The sequence below is a fragment of the Oncorhynchus gorbuscha genome, linkage group LG18 (assembly GCF_021184085.1).
Source record: "Oncorhynchus gorbuscha isolate QuinsamMale2020 ecotype Even-year linkage group LG18, OgorEven_v1.0, whole genome shotgun sequence".
NCBI classification, from domain to species: domain Eukaryota; kingdom Metazoa; phylum Chordata; class Actinopteri; order Salmoniformes; family Salmonidae; genus Oncorhynchus; species Oncorhynchus gorbuscha.
In genome coordinates this window covers 48,241,747-48,262,537 of record NC_060190.1, presented here as the reverse complement: position 1 = coordinate 48,262,537, position 20,791 = coordinate 48,241,747, and the positions used below count along the sequence as shown (strand labels likewise).

At 41.6% G+C, this 20,791-nt stretch overlaps 1 protein-coding gene across 3 annotated transcripts; it reads right to left on the bottom strand.

Annotated features, from left to right (window-relative positions):
- Window positions 1-2,866: 2,866 nt before the first annotated feature.
- itgb7 (integrin, beta 7) lies at window positions 2,867-18,179 on the bottom strand. 3 transcript variants are annotated; one of them, XM_046312606.1, is made up of 15 exons: window positions 18,033-18,179; window positions 16,330-16,409; window positions 9,824-10,019; window positions 9,179-9,349; window positions 8,801-9,042; window positions 8,479-8,634; window positions 8,268-8,363; window positions 7,081-7,170; window positions 6,434-6,580; window positions 6,106-6,296; window positions 5,466-5,692; window positions 5,145-5,352; window positions 4,454-4,647; window positions 4,013-4,173; window positions 2,867-3,683 (listed from the first exon to the last, which is right to left on the bottom strand). In XM_046312606.1, exons 1-15 carry the CDS (start codon window positions 18,094-18,096, stop codon window positions 3,615-3,617), a joined length of 2,292 nt encoding a protein of 763 aa, XP_046168562.1. In that variant the 5' UTR covers window positions 18,097-18,179; the 3' UTR covers window positions 2,867-3,614. The 3 variants fall into 3 exon arrangements, with proteins under 3 accessions (XP_046168562.1, XP_046168563.1, XP_046168564.1); XM_046312607.1 differs by lacking the exon at window positions 2,867-3,683 and having other exon boundaries at window positions 4,019-4,238; window positions 18,033-18,167; XM_046312608.1 differs by lacking the exon at window positions 2,867-3,683 and having other exon boundaries at window positions 4,143-4,278; window positions 18,033-18,167.
- Between the last annotated feature and the right edge of the window lie 2,612 nt (window positions 18,180-20,791).

Sequence of the window (20,791 nt, the reverse complement as noted above, 5' to 3'; positions counted from 1 at the left end):
GATGAAGAGGCAGAAGACGACAGGACGGAACAAGGGCAAAGCAAACAAGAATCCGACAAGGACAGAAGCAGAAACAGAGAGAGAAATAGAGACTTAATCAGAGGCAAAAGAGGGGACAGGTGTGAGAGAGTAAACGAGGTCGTTAGGAGAATGAGGAACAGCTGGGAGCAGGAACGGAACGATAGAGAGAGAGAGAGATAGAGAGAGAGAAAGAAACCTAATACGACCAGCAGGGGGAAACGAAGAGAAGAGAAAGCACAGGGACAAGACATGACAATATATGACAATGCTGCGTTGTTGACAATAAGACCGAGCAGCACAGATGAACCTTCAAACTCCCTCATTATAAAAGCCTCCTTCATAAATTCTGACCAGTGGATGAGGGCCGAAAAATATTTGAGCAACTTCAACTGCACACAAGTTGCTGAACATCTTCACAATTCATGCACAGTGGTTGGAGAGAGATGTAGCGACATAGTTCCTTTCCTAATGTAGTCTAGTTCATATAGAAATGTATTTTCATGCCCAAAATACACAGCAGCAGCAGCAGAATTGTAAATACTGTATACAGTCTATGTAACAGATAGATCAATTGTTTAGGTCATTCTCATACTTACTTACTTACTGACTTTATTGTCAGGAGGGATATCACACCTGGCACAAATTATTGTCTAGTTCTGTTTTTCCTGCTGACGGGTGCCCATACCTGCGCCCAAAGGGGAGTAGTTCAAAGTCCAGGTACAGGGGGTGGCTTGGGTCTAAAATGATTTTGTGAGCCTTACGGAGGGCCCTGACCTTAAAGATCTCATCCAGGCCTGACTGTTTGACTCCAAGTACATTGCTTTCTGTGGTAATAATCCTTCTCAACATATTTCTCTGGCTGACAGTGGCATTGCCAAACCAACAAACAATACAAAAAGTTAAAATACTCTCAATAAAATATTTGAAAAACAGAGTCAATATAGTACAGTCTACTTAAGATCCAGCTTTTTGAGAAAGTTGTCTCTTTTTGTAGATCAGGTTTGTACATTTACACCACTGAAGCTTATTGTCCAAAAGGACACACAGATGTTTGTATTCCTCTATAATCTCTATGTTCTGACCTCTGATAGATGTTGCAGAGGTAGGTGTTGTATGCTTCCTGAAGTCAATGCACATCTCTTTGTCTTGTTGGTGTTGAGGACCAAGTGTGATTCCTCACACAACTCTACAAAGTCATCTAGGACCGGGCCATGTTGTTCCTCGTCATCATGCAACAGGCTGATCAAGGCAGTGTCATCAGCGAACTTAACGAGGTGTCTGTCAGTATGGGAACTAGTACAACTATTAGTGTACAAGATGTACAGGAGTGTGTACAAAACAGATCCCTGAGGAGAGCCTGTGTTGGTATTGCGTGTATCCGACACGTGAGGACCTATTTTGACTCGCTGTGACCGTTGGCTCAGGAAGTCCAACAGCCACAAAACCAGCCCCCCATCTATGGAGAAGTCCCGAATGAGTCTCTGTGCCAGAATGTAAGGCTGGATTGTGTTGAAGGCAGAAGAAATGTTATGCAGGTGAATGAGGACCCAAAAGCGACTTGGCGAAAACAGAGTCTTTAATCCAGTAAAGTAACTTTACAATCAAAAGGCATAATTCTACTCGTAATGACGAGAACAGACTGGAGACTTGATCAAGAACTGCAGGTTGCCTCGGGAAGGCACTTGAACGTAGCAGACTCAGACACCTGCTCACCACGCAGCATCTGAGGGAAACACGACACGACAGGGCGATACATAGACACAGCACGGTGAACAATAGACAAGGATCCGACAGGGCAGGAACGGAAAACAAGGAGAGAAATAGGGACTCTAATCAGGGAAAAGGATCGGGAACAGGTGTGGGAAGACTAAATGATTGATTAGGGGAATAGGAACAGCTGGGAGCAGGAACGGAACGATAGAGAGAAGAGAGAGAGGAAGGGAGAGAGAAAAAGGGGAACGAACCTAAAAAGACCAGCAGGGGGAAAATGAACAGAGGGAAAAGCAAAATGACAAGACAATCTAAGACAAAACATGACAAGAAAAGTCAACAAACAGAACCCTGACATGGGACATCTGCTGGCTTGCTTCTGAAGCTAAGCAGGGTTGGTCCTGGTCAGTCCCTGGATTGGAGAACAGATGCTGCTGGAAGTGCTGCTGGAAGTGGTGTTGGAGGGCCAGTAGGAGGCACTCTAAAAAATATCCCAATGCCCCAGGCCAGTGATTGGGGACACTGCCCAGTGTAGGGTGCAGTCTTTCGGATGGGATGTGAAACGGGTGTCCTGACTCTCTGCAGTCATTAAAGATCCCATGGCACTTATCGTAAGAGTAGGGGTGTTAACCCTGGTGTCCTGGCTAAATTCCCAATCGGGCCATCACGGTCACCTAATAATCCCCAGTTTACAATTGGCTCATTCATCCCCCTCCTCTCCCCTGTAACTATTCCCCAGGTCGTTGCTGCAAATGAGAATGTGTTCTCATTCAACTTACCTGGTAAAATAAAAGATAAATAAAATATAGACCATGTTAAGGAGGGTAAGAATGGCATAATCAACTCTTCTGCTAGGCTGATAGGCAAAGTGAAACGGGTCGAGAAGCTTCTGGGTGACTGAGAATATGACTAACAATTTTCTCAAGGCATTTCATTACTAAGGATGTCAAGGCGACAGGGCGGTAGTCATTCAGCACAGAGGAATTGGGTATAATTATTGACTTTTTCCACAATACTGGCACGTGTTGCTGGTTGAGTGAGGATTGGAAAATGTCTAGCCTTATAAAAACACCAGCCTTATTGTCCAGCACAGTGAGTTACCACTTTTTTTCTCATAGACGGTGTGGAGTCTGACAAGAGACTAATCTTAGTTTAATAATAATTTTGACATCCGTCTGGTTCATGTTTTTCCTTCCTTTATTGCCTGCTCATTACACTACAAATTACTTTATTACAATTGATATAATTAAAAACGGTACTATATCATTTCAATCACACAGTGCTCACATAGGCCTACTTAATTAATACACTGTACAGAGAATCATTTGAAATATGATTCAGCTGATAATAATTATTCGAAAATAATTCATTAAGAAAAACGGAATATAATGCAACACAAACTAAATGCACAGACTAAAAACGAATGACCCTTCACAAGACTTAATCATTCATACCAACTTCAGAACATTTGAACTATCAAATGTTTAAATAAACAGACAAATGCAGAGGAGAAGGAGGACATAAGGAGATGGGGGACTTCATCATGAGAAAAAGACTGAAAGTTGAGAGAGAGAGAGTGGAGTGGTCTCACTACTACTCCTGTACAACAAGAGGAAGCAATCAAATTGAAGAGAACCAATAAGTGAGTATGGGAATAAACGTGCTGCAAATCATATCTGAAATACGTATTGGCCTTGAAATACAGGGAAATAGAATGTAATGTTCTCATGACAAAGTCTTTGATCCTCTTAGCAACAGACGGTTCTTGCGGTTCCCTGAAGTTATGGTCGGCATACAGTATGGTCTGGCTTTCACTTATTACAGTAGATCACGGGTTTTCTGGAATGAAAGTGTTTGTTGGCTTTAGAGTCTAATGGTTTGGATCAGTCCTCTTGAACGTGCATGGGGTTCATGACCACGGTCGTGGCATCCTGGAACAAGGGATTTTTCATCTGAAACACAAAAGGACCAAACAAGAGAGCAGTTTAGTACAGAGGGAGCATCATGTTATCATCAATCAATTTCAACACCTAACCTTACAAATCTTGCATTAAAGACTCATTAAGTTGATTATTTTCTTTAAGATCAATACTAAACAACCACAAAAAGACCAAACATATTCACACAAACAATGATGAAATCCGCTATTCATATAAAAAACTATGAAACAGAATAATAGAAAGTTATTTGCTTATGACAAGCAACCAGTTATTGCAGGGACATTTAGCCTATCTCACGTCATGATGATTCATTGTCATGTGTGTGCTGTTCTTTCTCTCACATCTTGCCAGACTTCGGCCTCCTTTGCTTTGAGGAAGCTGTCATACTCTCTCCGGTAGTGGAGCTCTAGCATAAGCCTGCTAATGAGGATCACTGCGATGCCGATGAAGATGATGCTGGACACAGAGCTGCCGATGATCACGTAAGTCTTGTCAATAGAGCCTGCCAGGAATGTGGAGAGGAAGCGGTTGTAGTAGAACATGTGTCTTGACTGGGCCCCAGTTTCCCTGGTCAGGTCACATGGTAAGGAAAACCCCAATCAAACAACTATAGCAGTATAGGGCAGAAAAAATACATAATAGGAATAGTCTTTTTTAGGTGAGCCTAAACACTAGTAATATTATAAATTGCTACAATGAGCAGTGAGATCCGAAGAAGTGAAAACATTAGAACATAAAATGAAACTAAAGGATGATGATTAGAGATAAATGTAAGGTCTCACGAGGCAGATCTGCGTAGAAGATCAGGATGTTGCCATCAGGCAACAGCTCCACTTTGTAGGAGATGGTGTCTTTACTGCAGGGGAACTCCTGGGGTCCCTTCATCCAAGTGAGCTTGACTGAGCCACAGAGTTGGCTGCAGTTACTCTTTAGGCCGCTAATTTTGTTATTGTCCAATTCACATGTCACACAGTCCCTGGACATAAAGACAGGTTAACAGACATACTGAAGGTACACACACACACACACATTGTGATGTTCTATCCTCGTGGGGACCTTAATTTATATTCAAAATTCTATTTTCCTTAACCCCTAACCTTAAACCTAAATCTTACCCTTACCCTTACCATAACCATAACCTTGACCTTAAACCCTAAACCTAACCTTAACCCGTAACCCTAACCTAAATCCTAAACCTAACTCCTAACCCTTACCCTAACCCTAATTCTAACCCAAACCCAGTTCTAACCCTAACTCTAACCCCTGATCTTATAATAGAATTTGTCCTCACGTGGACGGGGGAAATATCCCCACGAGGGAGAATTTTCCTTGTTTTACTATCCTTGTGGGGACTTTTGGGGATTTTATTGTAGTAAAAGTAAACTGTTGCTGTACGGTCACTATTCAAGACCTAAGCTTTGTCAACCTGGAAGCTCAATCCAAACTCACTTTAAGTTATTGTCTTGTACTCACAGGAATTTTGGGCATGCGTTAGCAATCTTTGAGCAGTTTATGCCAAAGAAGTCTTTGTTGCACTGGCACTGGTTACACTGGCATGTTCCCTGGCCATTGCACAGCTTCCCAGCAGTCCTGCACTGGTCGGTGAGGGTGGAACAGTCACATGCAGAGCCTGTGTAATTGGCATTACACTTACATGTTCCACATTCACACAGCCCATTACCTGCAGAAGACATTACATGGCTGAAAAATGGGCTGCAATAAAATACAACTAAGGAACACATTCTTCAGCCAATCAAATTACATGGCAGGAACTAACTGTTTGAGTTTACTCACCACCGCAGAGCATGTTGTTGTGGCGGGCACAGCTGTTGTCATCACATTGGCAAAAATTGCCGTGGTGGGTGCCCTGACACATACACATGCCACACTCACAGCTCCCATGCCCGCTGCACAGCTGCGAGGAGTTGTCTTGGCGACATGTTGCGGCCATAGATTCGGCAGAGGTCATGTTCTTAGGCCGCTCACACTCACACCTCTGACCCAGGTGACCCTCATCACAGCTAAAGGGCATAGTATTTTTTACAAAAACTATGAAAAGCCAGGGGAAAACAACAAAATAACAGGGGAAATTCTGATACTTATAGCCTATTTTGGGCCAGGAGTTGTTTCTGGTCAGGTTACGTGATCAGAGAAGACTCCTATTCCTACTCATTAGTATCTAAACAACACTTTAATCACTTTCTCTGTATTCACTTTCTCTGGAGAACAATTGGCTTGAATCACCTGAAGTTTTGATAACATACAGTATATCTTTGATACATTTCTTTGACTACAAAACTAGTTTACTGCTCTATGGTAACAGTCAGACTGCAGACTGCAGCTGTTTCCCTCACTCTGTGCAGTTTGTAAGCACAGTTCTCTATCTCACCAAACAGGAGGTGCTGTGAGTTCTAGTCCTAATTTTAGGACTTGCCTGCAGATGCCGCAGGTGAGCGTTCCAATTTCATTGCAGTGTGAGGACTGCTCTTCTCTGTCTTGGCAGTCACAGTCACACAGGGTTTCCACAGAGACCTTCAGGGTCTCGCTGATGCCCTGCAGTTTTAGGGAAAACGTCTGCTTCTCCTTTAGACATGTTGAAATGTTCAGGCTTACCGTGAAGTTGACCTGGGAGCAAGAGAGGGGATAATACACAACAAAATGTTCTTTCAGTCCAATTACATGACTAAATCCTTTGAAGACATGAGCTTTGCTGTTCTTATTCACATTAGGATCTCTTCCCCCGCCCCTGCTTTGTGCCAGACCTGCTGGTTGAGCTTGACGTTCATGCACTCGCCCCTCCTCTGCCAATGGGTGTTGTCCCCTTTTTCAGGGGTGCAGTGGGATCTGTAGGTCACATCCAGATCTGAGGGAGCTTCATGGTGCTCCAGTAAGATGGTGGAGGACAGGTTCTGTGAATAGATATGCATTACCAGATAGAACTGCTGATGATGTTACATCTATGTCTATGTGTCCCATAAATGGCATTTCATTGCAAAGCCACTTTTGTTTGTAAGTAATGCATTTGCAAAAGTAGTATATATTTCTCTATTTTAACATACTACTATCTAGAGAAATGTAGGTCTATCATGTATGAAACCTTTGAAGTCCACACTAGGAAGATTTAGACATAATTTGCCATAGCCTATTTTTAGACCTGTGAGAGGACAGCGCACACTATATACTGTAGATCAGTAGGGTACCATGATGCCGTGGTTTCCAATGAAAATACGTATGAGTAGGTTCTACCCTTTTAGTCTGCAGTGTGACTCATGAGCATAACCACAGACATGCTTTTATTTCCAGCTTCAGCATCTCTGTTTCAAATAAAGCATTCCTATTTTCTGGTCATTGCAGCCATTCGCCATTTTGCAGTAGCTTGTTAACTGTATTCTAAGCTTGAGATACTCACACTGTAGGCCTCTGAGATGAGCAGGACCACGTTGCTGGAGTCGTTCTTCAGGACCCCCACCACTGACTGAGGGATTAGTTTACTCAATGCCTAGAGAAGTGTGTGTGTGTGTGTGTGTGTGTGTGTGTGTGTGTGTGTGTGTGTGTGTGTGTGTGTGTGTGTGTGTGTGTGTGTGTGTGTGTGTGTGTGTGTGTGTGTGTGTGTGTGTGTGTGTGTGTGTGTGTGTGTGTGTGTGTGTGTGTGTGTGTGTGTGTGTGTGTGTGTTTAGGTATGGGCACAATAGAGAGAGATGGGAGGAGGTATAAATACTGAGGTTAAAGGTCCAAGGCAGCTGTTTTTATCTCAACATCAAAGCATTTCTGGGTAACAATTAAGTACCTTACTGTGATTGTTTGTAAAATGCATTGGGCCTTTTTTCCTATTGGGCCATTTTTCTGGAGAATTTCTCCTGTCTTATCCGGTGTCCTGTGTGAATTTAAGTACGCTCTCTCTAATTCTTTCTTTCTTTCTTTCTTTCGTTCTTTCTTTCTTTCTTACTTTCTTTCTTTCTCTCTCTCTCTCTCTCTCTCTCTCGGAGGACCTGAGCCCTAGGACCATGCCTCAGGACTACCTGGCATGATGACCCCTTGCTGTCCCCAGTCCACCTGGCCGTGCTGCTGCTCCAGTTTCAACTGTTCTGCCTGCGGCTATGGAACCCTGACCTGTTCACCGGACGTGCTACCTGTCCCAGACCTGCTGTTTTCAACTATCTAGAGACAGCAGGAGCAGTAGAGATACTCTCAATGATTGGCTATGAAAAGCTAACTGACATTTACTCCTGAGGTGCTGACTTGCTGCACCCTCGACAACTACTGTGATTATTATTATTTGAGCATGTTGGTCATATATGAACATTTAAACATCTTGGCCATGTTCTGTTATAATATCCACCTGGCACAGCCAGAAGAGGACTGGCCACACCTCATAGTCTGGTTCCTCTCTAGGTTACTTCCTAGGATTTGGCCTTTCTAGGGAGTTTTTCCTAGCCTCCGTGCTTCTACACCTGCATTGCTTGCTGTTTGGGGTTTTAGGCTGGGTTTCTGTACAGCAATTTGATATATCAGCTGATGTAAGAAGGGCTATTTGATAAACATTTTGTGACATTTTGTAATCTGCTCTTACAAACAACCTCTCCTGTCAGTTCTGACCTTGTAGGCAGCAACACTGTCCTCGGTGACAGCAAAGATGAGCTGGATGTTATTGGCTGCCAGGACCCTGGCAAGCTGGCCAACCGATGGGTAGTCCTGAGACACATACAGGAAGTGGATTAAATAACCACAGAAAGATGTTGTAGTACCCCAGTTCCCCTGCAATAAATGTTAGCCCCTATCACTGAAACAAGCTCTCTTGATAACTCACATATTTAGTGCCATCGTAGAAGCCAGTGCCATTGAGATGGCACATGCCATCATGAGGCTCGAATATACCAGCCAGCCTGCCATCCCCGGCAATATGGAAGGTGTCATCTGATGTGTAGACCAGGATCCGGGTGACATTGTTCCAACCAATCACACTCTGGAAGGAAAGAGAGAGACACAGAGTGACAAAGATGGTATGAGGCAAGTAAGAGAGAGAAAGAAAGAAGGAAAAACCCATAGAAAAAGAAATATGGATGTTCTAGACATCCTTGCCTCCAATCTATAAAGTGGAGGTGACTGTGTTTGGTTATGTATGACACTACCTGGCAGACAGCTGCCTGCATGATTGCGTCAAAGCCTGCCTCGGGGGAGTCCAGGTTTCCAGAGATGATCTGGTCGCTGACCCTGGTCTTGAACTCGTCCACGTCTTCTGTGAGTCTCAGAATATTTTGGAAGCTGAAGGCAGGTTGACAGATGTTCAGGCGGTTGGGACAGGGGTTATTCTTCTTGGCCTTCACCTGGCTGACGTATGGCAGAGCCACCTTGTCTACAAATGAGCCGAAGCCTGACAGCGGAGAGAGGAGAGGGATAAAGATGGACAGGATGAGGAGAGGTGGCATATTCGGATGACTACACACAGTTGATTGAAATCCTGACATCAAATCCCATCTTCTGCAAAACTCTGTCTCCTCAGCACTCACCAATGCGGACCTTCTGGGTGACTTTTTTCAGTGCAGAGAGGATGTCCTGGCCTAGGTTCTTGATGGTGTCCAGGTCGTCCTTCATGGAGAAGGACAGGTCCATCAGGTAGTACAGGTCTATGGGGTAGCCCTCGGCTCTCTTGAATGAGACATTGAAGGTCTGAGGGACTCCTGAAACAAACGGGTCAGCTAGAACAGTTATTAACTGCAAATACATGCATCACTACAATACTTCACATGATGTCGTTATTTCTATTACTTTGCACGGCTTCAAAAATAATCTATAAAGCACCACTACAAATTTCAGATTTCAGACCTGTCCCTGTTTGAATTTCAGATTTCAGACCTGTCCCTGTTTGTATTTCAGATTTCAGACCTGTCCCTGTTTGTATTTCCGATTTCAGACCTGTCCCTGTTTGTATTTCAGATTTCAGACCTGTCCCTGTTTGAATTTCCGATTTCAGACCTGTCCCTGTTTGTATTTCCGATTTCAGACCTGTCCCTGTTTGTATTTCAGATTTCAGACCTGTCCCTGTTTGAATTTCCGATTTCAGACCTGTCCCTGTTTGTATTTCCGATTTCAGACCTGTCCCTGTTTGTATTCTGAGAAATACTTCCTTTTAGGAAGAGTCATATAACTCTCACCGACTCTGAGTTTGAAGAGGAGGTTTTGTGGCTTAAGCTGGACCACATTGTCTGAGTTGCTGCTGAGATCATTATTCTTCAGAAAGACTGGATCTAATCGGGGGTTGATGATGTCCATCTGCTCACAACGCCTGGTCCTCAGAGACTCAGCAGTGTCACACCTCCGCTCACTGGACTCTCCAGACTTCAAAAAGTCCTGTCAGGAAGATGTGTATTATGGTCTTAGTTCAGTGTGTCGGACTAAGGATAGAGAAAATTACACACTGACTCATACACGTAGGTTGCCAGATTATCATGTGGGCCTACCTGCTGTCAATCCAACAGATGGGGGTACATCTCTGTATAATTATTATCTTTAAAGATACATAGGACATGTCATTATTATAGATAGGACCTATAAATTAGACTGTTGCTTTGGGGAAGAGGGTTTTGGTTGCAGGGAGAAATGACAGTTAAAAAGTCAAAGCCAACAAGCATTTGAATGTATCACCAATATCTTCACCAAAATATATACCACATAAATTAACAGGAAATGCATGTGGAAATAGAATAGAAAGACGGAAGTGAGTCTGCCATGAGTTGCACGACTAGTTTAGGAAACCACAGAGCGCTGCAGCAGCACAATACACCATTCAATTATCAACCCCAAACTGAGAGCAGGATAGGGAACATACACATGTTGTGTAAGACATGAGCACCCAAGCAAGACAGTGTGTTTACTGATTCTGAATAAGACAATCCACTGGGCACACACGGGTTGATTCAATGTTGTTTCCATTCATTTCAATGAAATTACGTTAAACAATGTGAAATTGACCTTGAACTGACACCTGTGCCCAGTGGGATTTGTCAGCTGACTTGAAGTATTAACTTGAAACAATAAAACCGTTTTTAATTGTGAGCAAGAGCCTCACTGATAATCTTCAAAAATCTAAGCAACATAAGCGTGTGATGAAATCTGTCCTACTTTCTGATGCTGTCCTACTTTCTGAGTTGATCAGGCTGTTGATTGTGGTCTGTGGAATGTTCGGTTTCAATGGCTGTGCGAAGTTGCTGGATATTGGCAGGAACTGGAACATGCTGTCGTACATGTCGATCCAGAGCATCCCAAACATGCTCAATGGGGGACATGTCTGGTAAGTATGGAGGCCATGGAAGAACTGGGACTTTTTCAGCTTCCAAGTATTGTGATATGGAGCTGTGCATTATCATGCTGAAACCTGAGGTGGTGGCGGCAGATGAATGGAGCGACAATGGGCCTCAAGATCTCATCACGGTATCTCTGTGCATTCAAATTGCCATCGATAAAATGCAATTGTGTTGGTTTTCCGTAGCCTATGCCTAACCACACCATAACCCCACCGCCACCATGGGGCACTCTGTTCACAATGTTGACATCAGCAAACCCACACAACGCTATACACGTGGTCTACGGTTATGAGGCCGGTTGGACGTACTGATAAATTCTCAAAAATAACATTGAAGGTGGCTTATGGTAGAGAAATGAACATAACATTATCTGGCAAGAGCTGTGGTGGATATTCCTGCAGTCAGCATGCCAATTACACAATCCATCAAAATTTGACACATCTGTGGCATTGTGTTGTGTGACAAAACTGCACATTTGAGTGTAGGCTTTTATTAGCCCCTGCACAAGGTGCACCTGTGTAATGATCATGCTATTTAATTAGCTTCTTGATATGCCACACCTGTCAGGTGGATGTACTATATTGGCAAAGGAGAAATGCTCACTAATAGGGATGTTAACACATTTGTGCATCAATTTTGAGAGAAATAATATTTTTGTGAGTATGGAACATTTCTGGGATCTTTTATTTCAGCTCATGAAACACAGGACCAACACTTTAAGGCACCTGTATTTATTTATTTTTACCATAAAAAAAGTTTGTATTGGCAATTTGTCTGAAATTGTGGTGAAAAAAAATCAAAATAATTTAAAAAGAGGACCAGAACCTATGATATGTATAATCAAGGCCTTGAGACTATAAAGCCTTGCAGACTATATCTGCAAAATGTCTGGTTTTGAGATTAGTATTTTTTAATTGGAAAAGTTGTTACAAATCTGTATAGAAGATGCGAAAGACATACCGTTTTCAACCATTGGAACCATTTACTTAATCATTAATGTATATATTTTTTTCATCCTTTTTACCTTTGTGCATTATACATTTGTGACTTCATCAATATTATCTGGAATCTGTTTAGAACACCCAGAATCTATTGCTTTGTTGTACCATTCATCAACTGGAATCTGTGACAAACCTGGACCTATTTGTGAGTAATAAATTACATTTGAATTGCAACTAGAACAATAACTCTCTTAAGTCTTTAAATGGGGAAAATGTGTTGGAACCAGTCTTTGTAAAAGTGGCTGTAGCAGACCTGGGTTCAAATCAATTATCCATTGAAGCCACCGTGCAGCCATCTTGGTACTCTTCCTTCAACAACGGTCAGGAGGAATTTTGCACCATTCCTCTTTACAAAACAGTGTCAGTTTAGCAATATTCTTGGGATGTCTGGTGTGAACTGCTCTCTTGAGGTCATGACACAGCACCTTAATCGGGTTGAGTTCAGGACTCTGACTGGGCCACTCCAGCAGACACATTTTCTTCTGTTGAAGCCATTCTGTAATTGATTTGCATCTGTGTTTTGGGTCGTTATCCTGTTGCATCACCCAACTTCTGTTGAGCTTCAATTGGCGAACAGATATAGTTAGCATTCTTCTGCAAAATGTCTTGATAAACTTGGAAATAAAAAAAATTCCGTTGATGATAGCAAGCTGTCTATGCCCTGAGGCAGCAAAGCAGCCCCAAACCATGATGCTCCCTCCACCATACTTTACAGTTGGGATGAGGTTTTGATGTTCATGTGCTGTGCTTTTTTTCTCCACACATAGTGTTGTGTGTTCCTTCCAAAACAACTCAACGATAGTTTCATCTGTCCACAGAATATTTTGCCAGTAGCACTGTGGAACAGCCAGGTGCACTTTTGCAAACTTCAGATGTTCAGGAATGTTTTTTTTGTGTCCTCCCATGAACACCCTTCTTGTTTAGTGTTTTACATATAGTAGACTCGTCAACAGAGATGTTAGCATGTTCCAGAGATTTCTGTAAGTCTTCAGCTGACACTCTAGGATTGTTCTCTACCTCATTGAGCATTCTGCGCTGTGCTCTTGCAGTCATATTTGCAGGATGGCCACTCCTAGGGAGAGTAGCAACAGTGCTGAATTTTCTCCATTTATAGACAATTTGTCTTGCCGTGGACTGATGAACATCAAGGCTTTTAGAAATACTTTTGTAACCCTTTCCAGCTTTATGCAAGTCAACAATTCTTAATCTTAGGTCTTCTGAGATCTTTTTTGTTTCGAGGCATGGTTGACATCAGGCAATGCTTCTTGTGAATAGCAAAGTCAGATTTTGTGTGTGTTTTTTATAGAGAAAGGCAGCTCTAACCAACATCTCCAATCTCGTCTCATTGATTGGACTCCAGGTTAGCTGACTCCTGACTCCAATTAGCTTTTGGAGAAGTCATTAGCCTAGGTGTTCACATACTTTTTCCAACCTACACTGTGAATGTTTAAATGATGTATTCAATATAGACAATAAAAGTACAATAATTTGTGTGTTATTAGTTAAAGCACACTATGTTTGTCTATTGTTGTGACTTCGATGAAGATCAGATCAAATTTGATGACCAATTTCTGCAGAAATCCAGGTAATTCCAAAGGGTTCACATACTTATTCTTGCCGCTGTATGTAAATAAAAACATTGAGAATTTTCAAATACACAACCCACAACAATTACTTTTATTTGAGTATTTGGAATGATTATTTGTTAAAAAAAATAAAATAAATAGTCTACTAAATTGAGAGTATTTTCAAAAACCTGGGTTAAATGCATGGGAGTGTATTTGAGTCAGTGTATTTGAGTATTTTAAAAAAAAACCTGGGTTAAATGCATGGGAGTGTATTTGAGTCAGTGTATTTGAGTATTTTCAAAAACCTGGGTTAAATGCATGGGAGTGTATTTGAGTCAGTGTATTTGAGTATTTTCAAAAACCTGGGATAAATGCATGGGAGTGTATTTGAGTCAGTGTATTTGAGTATTTTCAAAAACCTGGGTTAAATGCATGGGAGTGTATTTGAGTCAGTGTATTTGAGTATTTTCAAAAACCTGGGTTAAATGCATGGGAGTGTATTTGAGTCAGTGTATTTGAGTATTTTCAAAAAAAACCTGGGTTAAATGCATGGGAGTGTATTTGAGTCAGTGTATTTGAGTATTTTCAAAAACCTGGGTTAAATGCATGGGAGTGTATTTGAGTCAGTGTATTTGAGTATTTTCAAAAACCTGGGATAAATGCATGGGAGTGTATTTGAGTCAGTGTATTTGAGTATTTTCAAAAACCTGGGTTAAATGCATGGGAGTGTATTTGAGTCAGTGTATTTGAGTATTTTCAAAAACTTTCCAAGTCTATTTCCAAATACATTATACTATTCAACTACTTGTTTTTTCAAATAAAAGATATCTGAGTATTTACTTCAAAAGGTATGTGAAAGTAATTGAGATATTTGAAATAGTATTTGAACCCAGGTCTGGTCTATAGAAGTGTCCTTTTGGAATCTTAGAACCTAGCCACTACACTTTGTTTAATGAGTAGTGCTATGGGGAAGAACCTATGCAGTGCCATATGTCTGTAATTTGACACTAGTATAAATGGTTGAGGATCTAGAAAGAGAAGATATTCTAACAGTTATAGCCAGGGGTTGGATCCGGTTCAGGGAACAGAAAGAAAACCTGAAAATTATGACATTTTTCTAGGAATAGAATCAGAAATGAAAACAAAAGTGATATATACTGTTCCGGATCAGAAAAGTAATTTTACGTTCAAGTCATTTTTTTAATAGTCCCACAAAACATGCAACAAATTGCCCACACAAAGACCTCACTGTCACTCATAAACTTATTCCAGTGTCTGCCTGCCAGCTGTAAATCTTTGTCTTTGTGTGTGTGTGTGTGTGTGTGTGTGTGTGTGTGTGTGTGTGTGTGTGTGTGTGTGTGTGTGTGTGTGTGTGTGTGTGTGTGTGTGTGTGTGTGTGTGTGTGTGTGTGTGTGTGTGTGTAGGCTACCTGCCCCTCCCCTCCCTCCGAACCATGCATAGTCTACTGTAACTACTGACATTACAGGTGTGATTCAGAAATTAGGGAGAGAGATTTTGAATTAGAGAACGATGGATTATCTTTTCAATGCTAGTTAAGGATACTATAGTTTTCACGTTTCACATTGGATTTATTAACTACAAAAAGCTGTTTTTATTTGAATTATGGTGCCGCTCTGCACACACAAGCTTGTTAGTTAGCTAGCTAGCTTGTTAGCTCTCGAAAATTCTAGGTGGCATTATGTGTAATGTAATGGAACTGAGAGTCATGATCAACAGCTAGCTCTGGTCCAATGTTAGTTAAGCCAACTCTCTGAAGTTCAAAGACATTCAAAGTTCCTTCATAGAAGCCGCTCCTCCGTAGGTATAATACTGTGGGCCTAATTCAGATAATGCATGTCATAACAACAAGATGCCCAGCGCTTCATGCCCAGCACTCTCCTCACACGCAAAATTCTATTGGAATGTTACACTCTACACTACACCTTTCTGACCAATGCATATACATAGCTTGCCCACTCCACAGAAACTGCTCTATCCATTGGTAAAGTAATTTAATGTTGAAATAAATGTCATTTTTACTTGTTTTTGGTTTGAACTGGTTCAGAACTTTATTTTGCTGGTCCGAACAGTGGAACAGAACAAATAATATGTTATGTTCAGAATGAAACGATTGGAAAATAACTTTTCCTCTAAATGTATGACAATGTGAAGGACAAATGTAAACGTTCACCTGACCTAACGGGCTTTCCATCAATCTAACCTTTCACACCTCTTATCACCAGGAGGTAAGGAGGTAAAGTGTTTGACATGTCACGTGATCTCTTCCACCATTCAATTTAAGGTCCTGTATAATTAAACCCATAACTGTAAGTAAAATGTCTGCTGAACTGTAGAAGCTATTGAAAATGTTGAAAATATAACATCCACAAAATCTTACATGAGCTTGATGGGACATCATTGTCTATGATCTCACCCAAGTTGCAAAAGATTTTCAACATTCAGCCTGCAGTGAAGACCCACTACCCCTTGTTTTTCTTCTTCTTTTTCCCTACTATTTATCTTTTTTTCCCTCTCTGTATTATTGGGAAGGACCCGTAAGTAAGCATTTCACTGTTGTTTACGACGCATGTGACAAATAATTGTACTTGATCCTATTGTAAGTAACTCCTACAGTGTGAATGGCCTAATGCCGTCGTCCCAAATGTTGTCCAACTCACAAAGCAATCAAGTCCAAAGTATAGCAACACTCAAGGATAAAACATGCAACAGTTTGAAACAAAGAAATGAGGAAGCAGCAGCAAGCCAGATGATGTATGATAAAGCTGACCTTGTGTTTGCACCAGGCACATCCAGGGCTCCTCAGGCAAGCTGAACATGAGGGCTGGGACACACATCCTTGGGGAACCCCTGAAACAGAAATACAACAGTGACATCATTAATGATCCCTGACTCTCTCAGGCACAAATTCACAACCCAACCAAGCCACAACACACATCCAACCCGGAAGCCAGCCGTACCAATGTGTCGGAGGAAACACCATACACCCAGCGACCTGGTCAGCGTGCACTGTGCCACAGGAGTCGCTAGTGCACAATGAGACAAGGATATCCCTGCCGTCCAAACCCTCCCTAACCCTGGACAACACTGGGCCAATTGTGTATCGCCCCATGAGCCTCCCGGTCACGGCCAGCTGCGGCAGCTGGGCTTGAACCCAGAATCTCTGGCGGCACAGCTAGCACTGTGATGCAGTGGCTTAGACCACTGTGCCACCCGGAAGCAAGCACTGTGATGCAGTGGCTTAGACCACTGTGCCACCCGGGAGGCCCCCAAACTCATTTTCTGGGTAGGTGGACAAACAGCAAACTTCCTGCATTTCAACACATTTTGCCATGGGGCAGAGAGAAAAATGTTGCAGTTTTAAAGTCCTACCTAAATAATGTTGTTGACCCTATACTCGTATTTGTAGCCAAAGTATAAATTGGAGGGAAAACAAACATATATCTCAAACAGACAGGTAAACGCCCACATCAGTCTGTGATTGGGGTACTACCACACCATTCTAACACAGAAAAGTGTCTTTTGAACATAATTAATTACCATTTTTTGAAAAGAAAACTATTTCACTCATATTCTAATTAATGATAAGTCATATTTCATAGAAATCAGGAAACACTGGACAGTTACCTTTTTTTAGGTTGACTTTTTTAGGTTGGGCAAAAACTAAATAAAAAGTATTTAAACTGATCAATGCACCGTCATACCAGGTCATTTAACGCTTAAAGTAAATAGTTGAATAATATATAACGTATCTGTCATTTCTTACCACAGGCTGCTGAGGGGAGGACGGCTCATGATAATGGCCGGAACGGAGCGAATTAATTGGCATCAAACACCTGGAAACCTTGGAAACCATGTATTTGATATATTTGTTGCCATTCCACTAATTCCGCTCCAGTCATTACCATGAGCCCGTTCTCCCCAATTAATGTGCCACCAACCTCCTGTGTTTCTTAACGATCTCTACAGCTTCCATCCAAAATCCAATCCTGTGAAATGGCGTCAACACATACTGGAGGAGTTACTGGCTAGCTACAAGTGGCTATCTTAGCTAACGAACTAGCTACGTGTGTTGTGGCCTGCATGACCAGAAAGACACATTGATGAATCACCAAAGGCACACCCTATTTCTGTTTGAAATTTGGACTGTTTTCGTGCCCAAAGTCGACCGTTAAAGCAAGGGCCTGTTCCCCGTGGCAATTTTGCCTTTGGTTTGCTAAATTAATATAGGGGAAATACTGCTCTCATAATGGACCTGCCATTTCCCATGTCTGCCTTGTGCCAGGTACCAGTACCAGGGTTGGGGTCAATGCTTGTCAATTCCAGAAGTGAATTCTTACTCAACGATTTCAAAATCAACATTGGAAATAAATTACACTTTCTAATTATTGAATAAGAATTTCAAGTCAATTCCTCTATTAAAATGGGATACCCCCTACCCTGACTAGTAGTTGTAGATGGCAGTGCACTTACCTTGAATTTGGTTCTGTCCCACACAGTACAAGAGAAAGGTCCCTAATATAAAGATCCCAACCATTGCCTGAGGATATAAATGGAGTGAGCGATAGACCAAGTGGATGAGGGTCTTCTTCTAGAAAGAGAAAGTCAAGAGAGCGTCGTGAGAAGGCAGGGAGCAGGAGGCGGGCACAGAACACAGCAGACAGGCCACTTCCCCTTGAGTTCTCACAAGTTGTCAACCACACACCCCACAATGTTCATTTTCTCATGTTTTCTTAGTCGACCCTCTTGGAAACGAGAAAATTATCACTAACTAATTTTGAGCCACTAGATTGAAACCAGAGGCTTTCTCCCGTCTCCTTAATGTGAGAAATAAAACTCAAAGCTAAACCAAACCTTATTTCTAATTCAGAAACGTTCTCTAGAGCTTCCAATACTGTTATGATCTCAATAAATAATTGTAGTGATTTGAATATCACTCTTCGCTTACAAACACTTGCTTTCTCATCCACAGCTACTGTACACCCAACGTTCATCCACCTACTGTACACCCAATGTTCATCCACCTACTGTACATACATTACACATACATTTCAAGGCCTGCTTAGAACTTGTCTTTAGGGCATCATAGCCTCAAATCTATGGGCTTCAATAAAGATATTCTCTCTTCTCTCTCTCTCTCTCTCTCTCTCTCTCTCTCTCTCTCTCTCTCTCTCTCTCTCTCTCTCTCTCTCTCTCTCTCTCTCTCTCTCTCTCTCTCTCTCACACACACATAAACACACTGCAGATGTTCTGGGAAGGAAGTTGGCTGGTGTCTGAAATGGGTCAGGCGTTGATTAACACAAACTACAGACCGCAGATGAAATATTGCAGCTTGTCTGACTGGCTGGGTGACAGCCTTTGGTTACAAAGGGGCCGATTCAGACTTTACGGCCCCTTTGTAACCTTAGGAAATGTGCGCCTGACCCTCCAACTGATAATTACTGAAAGAAATCTGTAATTTTCTTTGCTCACGCTACATACAAAAGGCTATATCAGTCCGCTAATACAGGACTAGTGAAGGCTCAGTGCACTACTTTTGTAAATATATTTTTTTACTCAAATAAAATTATATATATACATACATTTATTCTTATTTTTAAGGGGGTGCAGCACCCTCAGCACCCCTACTTCCTGTGGCTAAGTCTCCATCCCAAACATGTATTTGGCTGGCATTGGCATTGTCCCATGCTTTAAGAGCAACTGAACGTAATAAGCAACTTCTTGTTTTGAAAACGGTCTATGTGGCATCGATATGATGTGTAAATAGTTTTTAATGTGTATTATTAGTGTGTAAATAGTATTATTTTGGTCATAAAGTCAGTCTGGTCCAAAACGGAGATTTGGTGATAATTAGGAAAAATGTGTATGTCATGGAATGAAGCCTATTGTAACAGTTTTCTCTTTGAGTTGGGTTTTCAATCCTGACCACAGCTGGCAGCACCCAAGTAATCATCAATCTGGAGCGCAGCTGCATGCAACCAGATCATAATGCCCACGGTCAATTTGGTTTGACATTCGATTTCCCTATGGTGCTAGTTAGGGACCAACAGTATTACACAATATAATTTTAAAAAATTCAATAGCTCCACATTTCAATTACTTAAAAACCTCAAACCAAACATACATTTTAGAAATGCATGACACATATTGAAAGCATTTAATGAGACAACTAAAAGGTGTGCAACATGAAAATATTGTCCCATTTACATTGTGTAATTTATTGACTAGCCCCACAGATAGGCTATCCAAAGTCAAACCAATTTTGCCACAGTCTCACACCAACCAGCTGAAGCTAATTGGCAAAAGAAGTTGGCTAGCTTGCTAGCTAGTCTAGGCTACTTCCAGACACAAGACCTGATTAGACTGTAACTGTGTACTGTTTTGGCAGAGTGAAAGTACAAACACTTCCCACATTCAAACACACACACAAGAGACACCTACACCAAAGCATACCTCCAAAACCCAAATCGTTCTCAGTTGCATTTCCTAATGAGGGGAATTGAAACTGAGGCTAAATCAGGAAGTTCAGTCCCCCTTTAAATTCAAGGTCAGAATATGCATATGGGAGACTGGGGTAAATTGAGCCAAAGGGGTATGTTAAGCCACCCTTTTTTCTAGCAAACCATACACAAAATGTATAATTTGACCAAATATTTAGGAAGAGGTCATAATTTCATGGAGTCTGAAGAGTGGTAAGGAAGTTAGGCCCGAGAAAAATGTATCTATTGTGTTAGAGGTTTCATGATGCTTGTATCTAAACCAAAGTAGATCATTTTAACAGTTTGGGTCTCTATATGCTTCAATGTCCTAAACCTAGCATGAAGGTGCATCCTTGTAGTTCTGTGGGCTAATATAGTCAAAATGTTTACCTTGGGGTAAGTTAAGCAAATGTAAGTGTTTTCTTCCCAGGCTTAATGCAAAGCATTATTTCTGGGATATGATGTAACAACATGGCGTGGCCCATGATAAAGTCTTTAAAAAGGTACAGTGTTTTTTAGGTGTTACTGCAGATATAGCTATATGCACCATTTTGATTTGAGTTTCGGGCGGAGAGATAATGTCATTGGTGCTGTGTTAAAATGTGCTTAAAATGATTAAAAGATGGCGATTGTGATTGTGCTGAAGAGTGTTTGGGAAATAAAGATAGTTTTAAAAAGGTAGTGGTAATATTTCATTCAGCACAGAAATGTGTAGGTGGCGTAACTCACCCTGCCCTGAGGATCCATTTACCC

Bases quoted from the DNA above. Each gene is read 5' to 3' on its own strand.
- itgb7 (XM_046312606.1), bottom strand. From the start codon at position 18,096: ATGGTTGGGATCTTTATATTAGGGACCTTTCTCTTGTACTGTGTGGGA. The intron at 5,693-6,105 runs GCAAGTCCTAAA...TATGCCCTTTAG, and splicing joins CTCACCTGCGGCATCTGCAG to CTGTGATGAGGGTCACCTGG. The intron at 4,648-5,144 runs GTGAGTACAAGA...CTTTATGTCCAG, and splicing joins AACGCATGCCCAAAATTCCT to GGACTGTGTGACATGTGAAT.